The 17,378-nt window shown below is 50.8% G+C and overlaps 1 protein-coding gene across 1 annotated transcript in view; it reads right to left on the bottom strand.

The window, feature by feature from the left end:
• Positions 1-15,567, bottom strand: part of LOC139056200 (GAS2-like protein 1) — a 242,432-nt gene extending 226,865 nt beyond the window's left edge. Inside the window, exon 1 of the mRNA XM_070534226.1 lies at positions 14,601-15,567. Coding sequence (XP_070390327.1) covers positions 14,601-15,197 — 597 coding nt within the window. The 5' untranslated portion in view covers positions 15,198-15,567. The remainder of the gene's footprint in view (positions 1-14,600) is intronic.
• Positions 15,568-17,378: the final 1,811 nt, after the last annotated feature.

The following is a 17,378-nucleotide window of genomic DNA, read 5'->3' as shown; positions in this document are numbered from 1 at the left end:
GTATTAGAATTATCTCTGCATGCTTCCATGCCTGTGGGATTTGACCTCCTTCAGTCCATACATGTTTGTTAAAAAGATCTGTTAGCCCTGTTAAAGCATTGAGGCTAAGATTGCGAATCATGGCGTTTGTTATTTTGTCCGGTCCAGGTGCCGTATTTTTCTTGAAAGTTTGCGCTGCCGCAAAAACCTCTGCCACCGATATAGAGGCATCTAGTTCCTCATTGTTCTCTCCTAAATATGTGGGAGTATCATGGTTTTGCATGGAAATTGCTCCTATATACATGTCTTCTAGTGTGTCTAGGAGATGGGTGTCAGCGTCTTGAAATTCGCATTCAAGTAATCGCAGATCTCGGTTCGTCGCTGTTTTTGTACTTGCAGGATCTATCATGCTTCTCAAAATGGCCCATGTATTTTTTGTGTGTAAGGTTCCTTGTAGAGATTCACAAAATTGGCGCCAATTATTGTTTTCTAGTGTTTGTGCATAAGCATTAGCCTCCTGTGTTAGTTGAGCTATACGTATTTTGAGCTTTCTATTTAATCTTTGTCTTTTCCATCGTCTCGTCAGGCTTCTGCGTGCTTCCCATAAGTGTATGAGGCGGCTGTCTACCGCTGTTATATCCGATGTTGTAGCAATCTCCCTCGTTGCGCTTTCGTGCGTTTCGCGTATTTGCTCCACCCAGGTTTCAATGTCTTCTGTGAAAATGAGCTGCTCTTGTTTATCTCGATATACAGTCCAGTCTGTAATGCAAGCCCTCCCTATGGAGCGACGGATTTTGGGGGAATTGATACCTATCGAGACAATGTTATGGTCACTGCCCAAATTTTCCTCCAAATTTGTCCACCGCGTCTCCCCTGGATGGCTCGAGAAAGCTAGATCTGGGGTTGTATCCGCCGCTACACTATTGCCTAAACGTGTGTAACACCCCGGTATTGTAATGAGTTCTAACCCGTATCGATCTGTCGTCTCAACTAGTGATTTCCCCTTCACTGAGTCTTTGTTGTAACCCCAGGTGGAGTGTGGTGCATTGAAGTCACCAACCACTAGCAGCTTGTCTTTTCGCTCCATGTCTGATATTGCATGACTTAGTAGGGTATCGAAGCATGGTGCTCGCTCTCGAGGAGGACTGTATATATTTACGATTACAGTCTTGGCTTTATTCCTTTTGCATGGCCACACCGTTAGTATTTGATGCTGTGTGTCGTGCTGTGGCATATACGTGACGCTGAGGGCCAGGTCTTTTCTCGCAAAGCTGGCGACCCTAGGATAATCAGGATTGGAATACGTCTCGTATCCTTTTAGTTTTTGTGTAATTTGCCCAATTTCTTGTAGGCATATAATGTCGGGTAGGACTGGCGCTGACTGTATATATTGTGCAAGGGCAGCATGTTTGTTACGTAATGTACGGCAATTCCATTGCCATACCTCAAGGTTTTCAATGTTTCTGTGTGTCGTGTCAGCCATGAATGGTACTATCGCTATCCGTCGTCTCTATCACTTTAGGACGACGGGTAGGAGCTCCTGGGCTGTCATTAAGGCGTTTTCGTGTGGTTACTTTGATGCAGCTTAGGGAGTCGTCTACGTGTCTCTTAAGAGCACGCAGTTCTGCGAACATCATCTGTACTTGATGTGTGATTGTTTCCAGCTGCTTTCCTATGGGCTCTTCTGGTGTTGGTGTGGGTTTACTAACCTGTGTTGTAGACGCTTCGTTTGTTTTGTTTGCGAGGTCGTGCATTGTTTGCTTAAGGGCAGCCATCTCTTTCTTCAGTTCTGCCAGACTGGCTTTTAGTGATCTATTTTCTTCTATAAGTTTCTGATCCGCGACCGATTTGTGATTCGTATGATGTTGTGCAGTGGGAGCTGCAACTTGCGCCCAGCTTACCTTTGGTGCCGCCATTTGTGGTTGGCCAATGGTTTCCCTGGACTGAGGGTGTTGAGGTGTTGCCTTCTTCATCTTGGACTTCTCTGGTCCCCGCCCGGTTTCTTGACGATGTACTTCCGGGAAATTTTCCTGGTCGAAGGGAATAGATCCTTCCGTGGTATATCCGTGCTCTTCTTCCTCCGACTCGAACCACCTTTGTTTACGCTTGAGGCTGCATTCCTTTGATGGCTTCCATTGTTGGCGTCCTGACGACGGTTCTGGTCGGCGAACCTGTTTTAGACGCTTTCTGCAGCTTCGGTCCCCCGTTAGGTGGGCTTCACCGCACGAGGCACACTTCGGGTTACATTCGTGTCCGTCTGCAGGATCTTCCGTTCCACAAATCCTACACACACACAGTTCCGGTTGTGGGCACACATCAGTTCTGTGACCCACCCTTTGACATGTTTTGCAGACTTGCACTGTATTTCGATACGGATAGCAGGCCATTTCGCCTCCCTCGTAGTACACATATCTTGGTACTACGTTTCCGAAGAATACAATGACGGCACTCTTAGTGTCCCCCAGCATTCGTGCGTGAGCGACTTCCACGTTTAGCGTGCGCACCCTGATTTTCGATTTAAGGACGTCTGAGGGCGTATGTGGGGTGAGTCCGTGGATTACCCCCCGAACTGCTCCGTCCCCCAGAGCTACATACGCTTTCACCGCATGGGGTTTTCCATTTATCTTGAGTGATGTAATCTGGCGCAATGTGTTTGCGACTTCCTTTTCTGGGGTTGAAACAATTACAATGTTCGATCCAGGCTTAATACGTAGCAGAAACTGCTCACCTTGGATCTTTTCATTGCAAGCCTCTATAATAGCACGGGCCATCACGGGAGTTGTAATTGCTCGAAGCGGGAGTCCTTGATGCGGTCTCACAATGACCTTGAAATCGTCCTTTGGTAAGGGTGGTAGTTTCTTCCCGTTGCGTCGCGGGCGAAATCTTGGCTTGTCTGCGTTCTTTGGAGATTCGTTCTTCCGGTGCTCCTGCGCACGTTCTCTCCGTTGCATTTTTCTTTCCCTGACGGACACAACTGTGGTCCATCCCTCTTGGGCGTCTTGAATGCGTTTGTCGGTCGTATTCTCACCGCTGTTGACGGTGGACGGTGATGGGCTTATCTCTGCGTCGGTGGTCATCGCCTGGTGCGGTCGGATGTCCGTGCAATCCATGTGCTCTTCGGTGTTGGAATCATGGCTGGTCGAGGCTCTTCCCGCTGAACCGCTTTTCGCACAACGCGCTGGAGTTTGAGACGCCATCAGCGTCGGCGTCGCGGCGGAGTCGCAGCCGGCGTCGCGGCTGCCGCCGCTCGCTACTCGTCGGTAGGCTTACAATGGCTCACTTGTGGAGGTAGCAATCCCTTCGTGGTATTTCCGTGAAAAATGGTCCAAGGGCCAAAATTCTGGCCTCCCTGGCTGCCGCTTGACTTCCCGGAAACGATGAGGTGCACTTTTCGTAGGTTCGAAGAACTGGACCACACGAAAAACATGGAAATTGCGGAGCGTGATGCGAGTGCGTCCACACTCCTCGATGCCTTGGACGCGTCCCATCTACAGAACAGGTGCGCAGCAGCGCGCCTAGTATACATGAAGTTTGTATGTTTGTTTGTATACGTGCGCGTCCGTTGGACGAGACGCGTTTTCGGTTTAGCGTAACGCGCGTCGAACTCGACATCGTGCGCGCTATATTCGCACTGTGACGACGCCGGACAGGGCGAGAAAAAAAGAAAAAGACAAGACATGGCATCCGCCGTCGCTTGGAAAAGAGTGCCGCCTGCGACGGCTGCCTATAACATGGACACTACGTGGAGTTTCATTTGCAGACGAATTTCCTCACTACTTGAAGCAAACAATGAAGTGAAAGAATGAAAGAAGCCGCACGTGACCGTGTGGCGACTGCAAAAACGAGCACTATATGGAAATTCACTCGCGCAGAAGATTTTTGTCTGTGCTTGAACTGAAGACGCCGTCTGCACCCGTGTAACGGCTTCAGAAACGGGTGCTGCAGTGAGAATTCGCTTGCAGGTGATTTAGCAGGAGCGACGGATTACCCGCCGTGGTTGCTTAGTGGCTATGGTCTTGGGCTGCTATAAGCACGAGGTCGCGGGATCGAATCCCGGCCACGGCGGCCGCATTTCGATGGGGGTGAAATACAAAATACAGCCGTGTACTTAGATTTAGGTGCACGTCAAAGAACCCTAGGTTGTCCAAATTTCCGGAGTCCCCCCGCTACGGCGTGCCTCATAACCAGATCGTGGTTTTGGCACGTAAAACCCCATAATTTAATCAGGAGTGACGGATTGGCCGCCATGTTGCAGAGGAGTCATGTTGGAATGTCGACATGGATCTATAGTGCGGTAGTTTGTGGGAAATATTGAAAAATCAATATAGCCGTACACAAACTCGACCAATGTGGATAACGGCGGCAAGCGAGCATCTGACAGGAGAATGCGCTTTTGACGTGGCTTATGCAACCATGCTCGGAACAATTTGAGACTCACGCGGCAGCTTAGCGGAAAGGACAGCTTTGCCGCTGTTTATATTTGCCTCCCAGTCAACTTACATTCGAGAAAACATGTTTTCGACCTAGCGACGTTTTTAAACAATGGCCTAGCTTAACAAATGAGTAAGAGCGGAAATAAATACGGCATGTGGCTCAACCTTAGACGACAGTCAATCATTATTCACTTAATCAGAGCAACTAGGGAAAACCTGCGGGCAACTGTCATTCGTCACAGACACACTAGACTAAACCGATTCAGACTGCTCAGGCGTTCTTTCAAAACACCCTTATAATTTATTTAGCCAGTTGATCACTACAGTGGGGACAATGAAGGCCGAGCTTCGCATCCTCGAATTTCGCGCCAGCGCCTGTCGTCACCAATCTCTAAATGACTTATCGTTTACGTTTTGGCGCAGCAAAAACATTTAGAAACTGCAGATGAATCGAGAACACAACGTAATCATTCTTTACTGATAAACAATCAATGATCGTCAATGATCGTCAAAATCTAAGACGCCACGGCAAACTGATGCATGAGCTTCAGCGCGACGTCGCCACCAACCTCGCCGTTAGAGTATAGCAGCTTCGCTGTGGGAGAAGCCGTAAGGAAATCGACACAGGTTAACCCTCTGGGGTGGCTCACGGGATGAGGCCTTTTGCTGCCAAGCACGAGAGAACATTCAGATGGTTTCGGAATGCAAATAAATATCGCTCGTGCACGGGGTTTATGTGCCCGCTAAAGAATCCCGGACGGCCAAAATGATTCCAGAGCCCTGCACTATATGCAGCTCCCCCTCATATAGACCACTTCGTAGCGTAAGGACGTCAACGCGCAAAACGTCACAGTCCTGTCGGTAATTGGGCTGCTTGGTATCCGGTCATCTTGAAAAGAAGAGGGGGAGGGGGCAGCGCGCAACACCCCCTCCACCACCACACAGACAAATAATAATATTAAAATAAAGATGCGAGTAGGCGACGTGTCTCCTACTCTGCATTGCGGTTTTCGTAACCTGCTCCCCTCCTTTTCAAGATGGTCTCCTTTCCAGCGTCCCTCTTATAGTCCTGGCGGTCTCCTGTACGCTCGGCTGCCCTGCCTTGTTCCTCAAATACGCAGAGCAAACGAATGCAACGTGAGCCGAGCATACTCCGCCTGCATACTAAAAATGCCGAGTACTCGCTATCGGTGCAGTTCCCAAGACCGCGAATCCACCGCGTCCACCAACGGTCGCGACCTGGGTCACTGCCCGATGCACACAAAGTCGGCTGCAAACGAACAAGGACCAAACGGCGCCGAAGCGCAACAGATAGCCAAGAGAGTGAGCCGGCGGCCAGGCAGTCATTGCGGGGCCTTTGAGCCCGAGACAGGAAGGAAGCAATCGGAGGGAGAGAGAGAGAGACAGTGGCCAGTCTCAACGCAGACAGGCTGGAGGAGAGCAAGGTAATGGGAAGAGGCGGCATAGAGCGGAGGAAACGGTATCGATCGGAGCTGCAGGCTCGGTGACCGCTCCTCCGCATGCAAGCAACGTGTGTCCAGCCCCAGGCGCCCCTGGGATGCTCGCCGGGCCACGCCTTTGCAGTCAGCGCGAGCGCCTGTTTGTGCACGCTGATACGAACACTATTCTGTTTACCACGCTGTGCTGTTCGCGCAAAAGGACAAAATAAATGAAAAGTACACACGTGCTCGCACGTGTGTGCCCCTTTCAATTAACTTTACTATCGCGTGAATAGTAGTTACAACGCAGTAAGGAGAACAACGTCTTGCCGACTAGCCCCAGTCGAAGCTTTACAGACACGAACAGGCTCTTCGTCCGGAAACGGAAGCTCGGCTGAAACGCGAAGCGTCTGCTCAAGAAGGGAGTCGAGGATGGGTGCCAGCTTATGGGGGTCCGCTGCGAACGTCAAGTTCCGCATGGCGGCGTCACTCAGTATATCTCTGCCGCTATAACATCGTTCACAATTTCCCCCCAGCTTTTCCTGAACTTCTTAAGATGCCGACTAAAAAAAAAAAAATCAAGGTCCTCGGTTTCCCCGATTCTTATCTCTCTCTCTCTCTCTCTCTCTCTCTCTCTCTCTCTCTCGCGCACACACACACACACACACACACACACACACACACACACACACACACACACGCACACGCACACACACACAAAGATCAGGTGATTTAACACATAGAAATACGATCGAATTAGGTTACGTTCAAGTAGGTTCACAATTTCCCCCCAGCTTTTTCTGAACTTCTTAAGATGCTAAAAAAAAATCAAGGCCCTCGGGTTGCCCGATCCTTATCTCTCTCTCTCTCTCTCTCTCTCTCTCTCTCTCTCTCTCTCTCTCTCTCTCTCGCACGCACACACACACACACACACACACACACACACACACACACACACAAAGATCAGGTGATTTAACACATAGAAATACGATCGAATTAGGTCACGTCGTAGAAAATCAAAGTGGCTGCTAAGCACTGCGCAAAATAAAATGAACCTGGCATTTTTGAACAGGGTATACCCGGGATGTGTCTCACGCCCATGAGAAGGACGTCACCAGGAGTACCCCAGGGTCCAGAAAGTGCGCGAGAAGGACGAGCACATCCTTGAAGGTGACGCCTAAAGGATAACCAATGAACGGTCAACGTCGTCAGATGGTATGGGAGAACTGGGCCCTTGTCACTCTAGCAGCGAGAACAGCTCCGGTTGCACGTGCGGAAACTGATTCATTCGCCTCGCGAAACGCAAGATATTAAACGGTGGTGTACCGCCGTGTACGCCTTAACACAGTGCATTTTTTTCATGAGACACCATTTATGGGGTACACGGCGAGGCAGTGCCTTTTTACGAAGTGCACGGCGCAGATCCAGCGTACCACGTACACCACAGGGAAGCAAAGCACACTCTAAAAAATTTGTGACACCCTTAAAGGTGTTTTAAGGGTGTTTTTGTCGCGCGGTAGCACCCTTAACCAACGCTACTAGATAGTAATCTAGTAACGTTGCCCTTAACATCAGAGCCCTAAAAAATTTATAGAGGACAACAGCGGATCTCTGACGAGACGTGCGATGACAAAAGACGTAGTTGAAAACTATGTAATCATTCTGACAGCCTTGGGCGCACAGAAATATCCGACAAGAGAATTTCACAGGGAGAGATAGGAAACTCTCCTGTCGGATATTTATATGCGCCCAAGGCTGTCAGAATGATTACACAGTTTTCAACTACGTCTTTTGTCATCGCACGTCTCCTTAGAGCTCCGCTGTTGTCCTCTATAAACGTTTGTAAGGCCCTAACGATAAGGGTGTTACAGTGCGACAAGAAAACACCCTTAAGGGTGTAAAAATGTTTAGAGTGCACTTTGTCACAAACCCCCGAGAGGCCACCGACAGTTTCCCACGTCAAAGCAGCACACAGCGCTATCGTATACAAACATGCCCCCAGCAGCTGGCGCCCGTAATCTGGGCGAAGCGAACGAGGAAGCGCAAACAAAATTCGAGACCGGACGAGACAACGAGGCGGCTGTGCACGTGACGCAGGAGGATTCCCCCGTTGACTCGCTTGTTGTTGCGCGGTTTAGAGGCGACAGCGGAGAACGACATTCCCCGAGCGCGCTGTGCGGGCCCAGCTGGCGGTGCGGCTGCGAAGGTCGATGCATGCAAGAGAGCGGCTGACGGGCACGCGACTGTAAAAAAGCTACGAACTCGCGTCGCGTGGCGGTCTCGCGGCGCAGAGCGACGACAACCTGTTGATCACGAAGCGGCTCGGCGACCGGCCAAATGAGCAGGAGTGCGGACGCTAGGCGCAGCGCGAGGACTCCCCCCTCCGCTCCCCCCCACACAGAGAGAGAGAGGGAAGGAGGGAGTGAGGCGACGCCATGGGGAGCCAGAATACACGCGCTTTTACTGACACGGCGAAATAAACGGTCGCTCAACAGACCGGCAACTCCTCCTGCTTCGGCTCCCAGCTCTATTCAGTCCCAACCCCTGTTTTAAAGCAAATGGATTTTCTTTCGGCCGTTGTCGCGGTTGATGGTCGGTCGATGGTCGGACTCGGCGAGGAAAGCGTTTGTTCAGTCGTTAGCGCTATTCGCTCACATACGCAATCGTCGACTTTCGTTCCTTCACATTCTGGTGCTCTCTGTTCGTTTTGCGCAGCACTTCTCGGGTATGATGCTTTTCTTGCTAGCTAGCTACGTAGCCAGCTTTCTTATTGCGGTAACCCATGAACTTGACAAGCAAGCTATTTCCTTCAGTGCGCACGTGCGCAGTATCTTTGTATCCCACCTTTCCTCTCCCCTTACCTTTTCTTTATATTTCCGAGCGTGAATAAACCCGGCGTTCTTCGGCTGGTACGACTGTCTCGTTCACTAAGGGACGGGCGTTGCCTACGCCCGTCAACCATCGTAACACTTATTTGTTTGTATGCCGGGCCTAAAGATAACACTAGTGTAAGCAAAATTTAAAGGAACAATTGACAGGTATCTACGACTCCAGGATGACGCGGTATACCCGTGATGTAGGGCACATCCCATCCTATAACAACGCATACATCACTCGAATCATATACAGTATGGCTATAACAGGCCTAATCAAACATTTTGCATATTTTTCCCTGTGAAGTATATACGTTCGCGTTATGTTCGTCTGAATACTAATTATTTCCTGACAGTAAATCAGAATGTATGCGCATACTGTAGGACACATACCATCACAGCAACGAATGCATCATTCTTAAAAGGAACGCCAAATCTCAATTTTTGTTCTGATTACAGCTCAGTACACAGAGGAATGGGCAGTAATCTTGAGCCAATATAGGTCTATCTAACAGGCCACATCAATCCCTTTACGTTTCCCTGCGACGTTGACGATACGCTGGAGTTACGTTCGTCTGAACACTGATTACGGATTTCCTTTCAGAATGAGCCATAATGTACACGTGTGACGTGCACTATGCGTCATTTGCTCTCACGTGGCGGCGTATACGCGCGTCGCAATATAATACAACGTGTTGCGCAAATACAGCTGTGGCGGTTGCATGTGTTCCGAAATGAACGCTGAGAAAAGAAAATACAATAAAAAAAGCATGAAAGTCTATGAAGCACATATGCCACAAGCGCGTAATTGGACCGAATGTACAGCTCCTTGGCGACGGAAAAGGTCTTCGACCAAAGGTCATCTTCAAGGCAAGATTGAGTATAACATCTTTCCGCGGCTGAGCATAACATCTTACCGAGGCTGGCTCACCGTTGTCCCTGGCTAACACTGACAAAGTAAAACTGCGCGATTTGGTAGCGGCTCGCGCAAAAGCTGTGCATGCTTTCCACAGCGCGTTCGTCCAGGAACATTTAGCTATAGAACAGAAGGCGTGAGCGCTGTGAGAAGTGACGTCACGAGCGATCGCGGGGATCTTGTTATTTCGACGGATGACAGGTTCTAACGCGAGCTAATGGCCATATCTTTAACCGTGACGGATGCTATGGGCTCTTGACTAGCTCTGATACGTCCGAAGTCATTGTATGTCGCAACACCTTCGATACATGTACAACGGAGTAATACAATACAGGCTCCCACAGGTGTATGTAGCATACCTAACGGGCAACTTCATGCGACTGTTGAACTGAGCGATATTCACGTTTCGGTTTAACCACCGCGCAACTCATCGGAATAGGGCTTGAGGGCTGTGTGCTACAGGCAATGCTAATTTGACGTTAAAGGGAAATCCTATATCAGTTTAGCCTGAGAAAGCACACTTTCGAAAGTCTATATATGTTCATTTTGCGGTCAGAAGTCGCTTACTAGAGGAGGAAATAATGGGTGCTTCGAAGAAAAAAAATCTGCTCTTGAACGAAAGCACGCACATGCTGGTTTTATTTGCAGCAGAGTCACTACACATTACAACGCAGTATCAACTTACGAGCCAGCTATTTCATACACACAGTTGAAGCGCGCAGACAAAATCACGGTGAAGACGACGAAAACGACACCTAACCGTAAAGAGAGGAAAGATTCACGGCTGCGAGGTCTCGAGCGGAATCGCGTACGTTGTGTCAAGGCTTCGTATACATTTTCAGTTAAGCTGCAAGTGAACCTCCAAAGAAAAGCACAGTTTTCACCGGTCTCTCTCAGCCTTACCGCGCGACCTCGCACTTCAATAGTACGCAGACATCTTTAATAAAAAAAAAAACGCGAACGAGACGAGCTTTGGCAGTGTCCAAGAACGGCGCAACATGGTTTTCAGCACGGACAAAAAAAGAAAGAGAATGAGGAGAGAGAGAGAGAGAGAGAGAGAGAGAGAGAGAGAGGGAGGGAGGGAGGGAGGGAGGGAGGGAGGGAGGGGGGGAAGCAAAAGAGAAAAGGAAACGAGCCAACGAAAGCGCTGGTGAGCCTGGGCAGCCAGGAAATGCGCGTGGGAGAGCGAGCGTGTGCGTCTAAAACGTGCGTCAACTGCGCAATGGCGGGAGAGAGCGCAATGCCAGAGCCCGGAGGGAAAAAGACGTGGGCGCGGTCGCGGCTCCGAGTGGACTGCCGCCGCCGCTGCTAGGCGGCCGTGAAACCGGAACGCAAGACCGGGCCGCCTATATCGACGAAGGCACTCCGTCTTCGGACTCCCCGCTGTACCACACGGGGCAGCCGATAGATAGGGGGGGCAACAACACTTGCCCTTCTTTATCGAACCATCACTATGCACACATACCTCGATCGCATATCGGGCGGGTTCGTTTCGTTTCACAGCACGAGAACGACGGATACGGGGTGTACCGCGCGTATACGGCGCGAGGCAACGCCACTTGGGGCAGGGAGGGCGTCGAACTGGAATCCAAGCGAAATCGCGACTGCGGCGGTGTTAAAAGGGCCAGCCGGCTTGCTCCTCCTTTAGAACTTGGCTGCGCAATCGGCGAGACGCATTTCTGTCGGTCCACAACTTTTACGGCGCGTTCCATTTCACCCCTCCCCCTCAGTGTAGGGTAGCAAACCGGGTACTGGTCCGGTTGACCTCCCTGCCTTTCCTGCCCTTGATCTCTCTCTCTCTCTCTCTCTCTCTCTATGCGCGTACGCGCGACACTAAACTGACAATCCGGCCGAAATTAGGTGCACACATCAAAGGGCGGCGGCCCTACCTTTTTTTCCAACAGCGGTATGCGCCCACCGAGTGCCTGTTCTTACCGCGTACGCGGTGCGTCGCATCTGCATTCCAGGGAAGTCGACTTGCAGGCTAAAGCAGCGCTTGGGGAATCATAAAAGATGGCCGGCGTGGCGGACGCACCGAAATCAGATATATATGGCTACCGACGAGAAAAAGACCCGTCCTTCGCGGGCATTCGCGTTTATGCCCCGAGCTGTCAATCGGTGCCAGAATACTAATTAGGAGCACACGTTGAAGTGCAAGAGGGCTTGAAGTTTAAACCAGTTTTTTTTTTTTTTTTTTTGACGTTCTACTCTAAGTATTTGTCAAGACTGCGGAGATAGGCATTGCCGATAAAGAAAAGTTCATCCCCCGTGTCTGTAAGCGCGCCCTCCCGCCGTTTCTTTCTTTCTTCTAATTTTATTTCTTCATTTACTCTTCTAAACGAGTGCGCCTATACCTGAGCTTTCAGGTCATGTACTAGGGCCGCGGCGACGGATCTGCGCTCATACCTTGAGGTGGATTATGCAAAGCACGCAAAACGCGGTGATGGATCTCTTACACGTATATGAAAGAAAAAAGAACGCCGGTAACGCGCCACTGCGCTGAGCCAACGCATAAGTCGATCTCCTTTCGGCTTCCTCCACGTACGACTTGAAGCTCTTTCCTCTTTATACCGTTTCGTTTCCCCTTACTTTTCCTTCGCCTCGCTCTCGCGCTCAGCAATGCGCGTGCGCATCTCGCAGCGATGAAAGTCAAGATCCCGTTCTCTCGCCGAGTGCAGTGCTGACGGCGGCCTCAACCCCCCCTCCCCCCTCCCCCCCCCCCCCCGGGGCAAGGTCGCCGGCGCCACCGACCGACGACTGTCACAACCGGTTACGTCTTTCATCATCCATGGCCGACAAGGGGGAAAAAAAAGAGAAAAGAAAAAAGAAACGCGCATCGTACGGCTTTCGGTAGCGAAGTAGAAATCGGGGTGAAAAAAAAAAAAGCTCGTGTACAGAACATCTGCGTCACGTACGCGACGAAACCAAGCCCTCGATTGCGTGAATCTCGGAGATGCGGCTCAATGCTCGAAGAGGACATTGCATGCGAGGATGAAACATGCATGTAGAACGGTATATACTGCTAGAGGGAGAACGCAGTCTAGCGCAATGCTTAACGAGAACGCGCTGGGTGCCGTATAAAGTGTTACGTAATAGTCACTCCCTATTTCCTTCCCCCCGGCTTCGAACGAAAACGTATTGAACAAAAAAGAAGAAAAAAAAATGTCGAAAGGCCGCTCTACAGAATTGTCCGACGCGCAACCAAGAAACGGCGCTGGCTGAGCCAACGCCAACGCAAAGACACGACGTCTACAAGACGGCTACACACGACAGCTACAAGACGGCTACACACGACTACTACAAGACGGCTGCACGACGGCTCGTGCTTCGCGTTCCCGGGTTCTAATACTTGCGATTGGCGCGAGAGCTTTCTTTTCTGGCGACTTCTAGAATGGCAACACGGTGACGATAAATGAGCAAATACGCACGACAGACGCGAAATAACTTTCTCTAAAGAACCCTCAACGGTTATGTCGCTGTAAGATGGATATTTCATTACGCGCGCATAAGTAAATACCGCACTTAGCCTTAGGTGCTACAAAGAACCTCCGTCACACACACACACAACAAAAAATAATAATTATATAAATAAGAAAAAGGCAACTAATGTTTGGCCGCGATCACAGCCGTCAACCTCAGATTTTTGCACTTGTCGGTGTGTGTGATATTTGCCTGCACAAGTCTATCAGAAGCGAAAATTAACAAGTGGACGTAAATTTTCGAGTCTAGTGCGTTAGCGGCAGCCTGGCCTCATCGTATGTATAAACTGTTAGTGTACACAATTTCCTCTTTATCTACCGCGCCGGAAACGCTGCAACAGCTGTCAGCCGAGGTCGACAGAATGCTTCGCGCAGCATCCGTGCGTCGCGGAGAAATGTGCCGACTCCGTGGCACATTTATTATTCGTGAGGCTAGATTCACTTTCCTTAAATCTTTCTTGACTTGTTAGCGAAGAAGGATAGGGCCACTTGCAGGACGATGGTACAACGCTAGTCAATTGAAATTGCCCGCAGAAAAGAAAAAAAAAAAGACTGGAGCGCACGATAACGACCGAACTGGTCCGATATAAATTGAAATGATAGCAGGATATAACCGATCACAGCGCTTCTTAAGCGTAATTACACGTACCTGCGACGTATAATCGCTCCGTAGTCGTTTTCTAAACGTGGTGTAGTCCCAAGTATATTGAACCACTGCTACAAAAGCAGGTGAACCTGGAAACGCATCCACGCATTCGGAGTAATGTTGCGGAATCGTTACGCGGTTCTTTTCCCTTTCTTCTTTTTTTTTTCTTGTGGTGCGTACCGCGAAAGTCGCGATTGCGACCGCTGTAAGACGTAACATGCAATACAGCCACGGAAGTTACCCGCTAACCTGGATTCACACGATGGGGCCGATCGTTTAATCGGTTCGCAGACCAGTCTGATGTGACAACGAATCGTGTAGCAAGCGCCTCGTCAGCGGCTTCCTTTGTGCGAGGCGCAATTCGGCAGCACTGAGCAAAGTTATCCTCGTCCGCAGACTGAACTGCAGCGATCCGTCCCCCGCATACAGCTTTACCGACGAACATAAGGAAAAAAAGAAAACGCGGGAAACATTTCTGGGCGCTCCGATGCGCAAACCCTCTCGAGAGCTACGATTGAAAACTCACCGAACAACGCTCGGGGAGAAGAAATGATACAAAATTATATAATATCGGCTCTGGACAACAAGCATCTAGGCCCTTCGCAAAGGCGTTGCTGGGGAAAACGGCGACAGATTTCTCCGCACAATCCGAGACGTTACCGCTAAGAACACCCGCCCTCCAAGTGTCAGGCCGATCGGAAGAGCTCTGCCACTTGTAGCATCAACGAATCGTAGCTCTCGCTGGCCTTCAGCTCGTCGCCAGCCATTTTCCAAGTCACACACTTTCGCGAACGATCAATATGCGGCCACGGGCCAACCGAAATCGTCCACTCACCCTTTCGTGTAGCGATCGCAAGTCGTTGGTGATGATCTGCGGCCGGGGCGGCGGCGGTTCCTCGTCCGAGTCGCACTCCTCGTGCTCGAGCTCGGCGTCGATCTCCTGCTCGAACTGCACCAGCAGCGGCGCGAGCATGCCCAGCCGGGCCCCGCGGCGGGCCACTTCCAGCAGGCACAGTATGAAGCTGCGCTCGTTCTTGCGCATCACCAGGTCCTCGGTCTCGAAGAGCAGGCACTCCTTGATGTCCAGCGCGCGGCAGAAGGCGATGAAGTTGGACACGTTGTCGCGCGCCTGGAACGTGCCGCGCTGCACGTCGGCGCGGTACACGACGTCGCGGTCCGGCAGCTTGAGCGCGGCCAGCCGGCCTTCGCGCCGGGCCGCCTCGAGCACCTTGTTGGCGTGCCGGCACAGCGTGACGCCGTCGTCGAGCGACTCGAGGAACGTCTCGGGCGTCAGCTTGAGGCCGTACAGCGTGTTCATCCACTCGGCCAGGTCTTCCTTCATGGCCCACAGGTACTCCTCGCTCGACTTGAACGGCCGCAGCGGCCGGATCTCCAGCCGCACGGCGCCGAGCTCGTACGCCGCCGAACACATGGCTCACAACTGCTTGTCGGTTCGGGGGCCGGCTGGCCGCCTCTTTCTACGAACTTCGGAAGGCACTCGCGCACGCACTGCACGACGCGCGCACGTCACACACAACGCGCACCACCTTCCGAACGCCGGTACCGCGCTAGCGCTTTCGAATTCCTCGCGCCGTCGGTCGTGTTGTCGAGGCGAAAGCTGCCGCCACCGCCGCCGCCGCCGCCGTGTTGTTGTGATAGTAGTACGCTCGCCCGCGCGCTCCCGCTAGAGCACCGCCCCGTCCATCCCGCTCGTGCCGCGGTCGGTCTGCTTTTCACTCTCGACGCTCGACGGCAGCCCAGACAGGAGCACACGCAACGGTCTCCTGCGGCAGTGGGTCACGTGGCCGGCGCGCGCGGAGGGGAACGGCTGGCAACGCTGGCGTCATCTGTCGGCCGGCGGCGGAGACGGAGGCGCGCAGCCTTTCCTCCTCCTCAATGCGGCCTGTGACATTAGCAGAAATAATAGCACTGAGTCTGCGTATAGCAATTAATTCGTTAGTAGCATAGAGCCTTGCGCTCCTGTATTTCACTCCTGCTTTTCGTTGTTTTTTTTTTTGCATAACGACGGCAAAACTGAGTCTGTTCGCAAGCTGGGCCGTGAGCAGCATTCGAGTTAGGAAGTGAGTGAGAGTGAATTAATTAATGCACAGCAGGCGTGATTATCTTCGCAATGTGACGCTGGCTTTGCTTGCATGCGGTCTTGCACGTACGATTAGCACAAATTTCGCCAACTTCACCGACTTCTTTGAGCGATGAGCTGCAATGCATAGGTTCGAAATTCGTTCCAATATCATTTTATGCATTCTGAGTGCAGCATACCCTTAATTTTTTTTATTTATGCATATCGCTGCTTCGTTAGCGATAATTCTTTGGAGCAGCCTCACTGAATTAACGTATGCTATTGGGGAACTACGCTGTTGATAAACCCAGTAATGGCTCGTTATAACAAAGTCAGCACGACAAAAAAATTACTTCCTTATACACGGGATTTCGTTAAAAGCGATGTAGTTCTAAATAGGCTGTATTAACACCAGATGCATATTCCAAGAGCGCAGGAGCTTCTTAAGTTGATATTGAAACAAAGCCGCACTCGGCAGGAAATTGTGTGACGATGGAGCGGTGTGCAAAAATGAGGTTAGAGTCGTGGGAAAGAAAGACCACGCACACAACACACAGATAAGAACCGAATGATCAAGGAAGACAAGCTCTGAAGTAATGAAACTTGAATGCGTATGTGTTTGACGAGGGCGCCAATACAAGAATCTCACAATAATTTTTAAATACAGCGAAAATAAAAACAACAAACACAGAAGTACCCTCAGGTAGGCATAGCCAGACACCAACACATGCACACAAGCGACACAAAGCAAAGTGCAAGAGGTGTAACAAAGACGGTATTACTCTATATAATATAATGCATTTACAGTGCGACAGAAGGGCATGGCGGGTTTAAATGCTTGCACAGCATGCCAATGTGAAAGAGAGCGCAAGGTTTGCGTTTAAAGACGGTAACTCCTCTTTTTCCTGCCTGCTCTGCGACGAAAATGAAAGGTGGCTTCTTACATATTAACGTTTTCTGGCTGGCACATTTGTGGCATTCACAGCTAGCTAGATCGCTGATCTAGTGTACTCTTCCATACCGGCGAGAACTGTGCGCTAATGTATGAACTACGCGAGGAGGAAAAAAAAAAAGAAAGCAGGTGGACGCTATATCCTAGTGATACAGTCGGGTGGATGCTGACAATTTTCCCTTTATTGTGTATAGGAGAGGCAATCAACACCGTTAACGCGAATTCCGCGCACAGAAGATGAAACGCAGGCCCGGAAGAAAGCGTTGTCGCTCATCTTACACGTATACACTGGTCGGTTAAAAACAATGCAAAAACGAAAAAGCCGGTTCCTCTATAGGGCGTCCTTGTTCTTGTACTTGTTGCTGTGCTCATTCCTCGCCTTTGGGCACGTCTTTACCACGTGGGCGGCTGAGATATGGAGGCCGAGGACGGGTCCTCGACGAATACCGGTCAAGTGCGTTTCTCCGAATGCGGCGGAGGTCCGTGCGTATATGGCTTTGCAAGTGCGCTCTCCGCGTATACGCATCTGTCTTCCCCCCCTGGAGAAGGTATCCCCGCACGCTCGTTCGTCCTGAACGTCG

The sequence above is a fragment of the Dermacentor albipictus genome, chromosome 2 (genome assembly GCF_038994185.2).
Source record: "Dermacentor albipictus isolate Rhodes 1998 colony chromosome 2, USDA_Dalb.pri_finalv2, whole genome shotgun sequence".
NCBI lineage: Eukaryota > Metazoa > Arthropoda > Arachnida > Ixodida > Ixodidae > Dermacentor > Dermacentor albipictus.
Note: the sequence above shows the minus strand (reverse complement) of the source record. Positions and strands in the feature narration are given on the sequence as shown.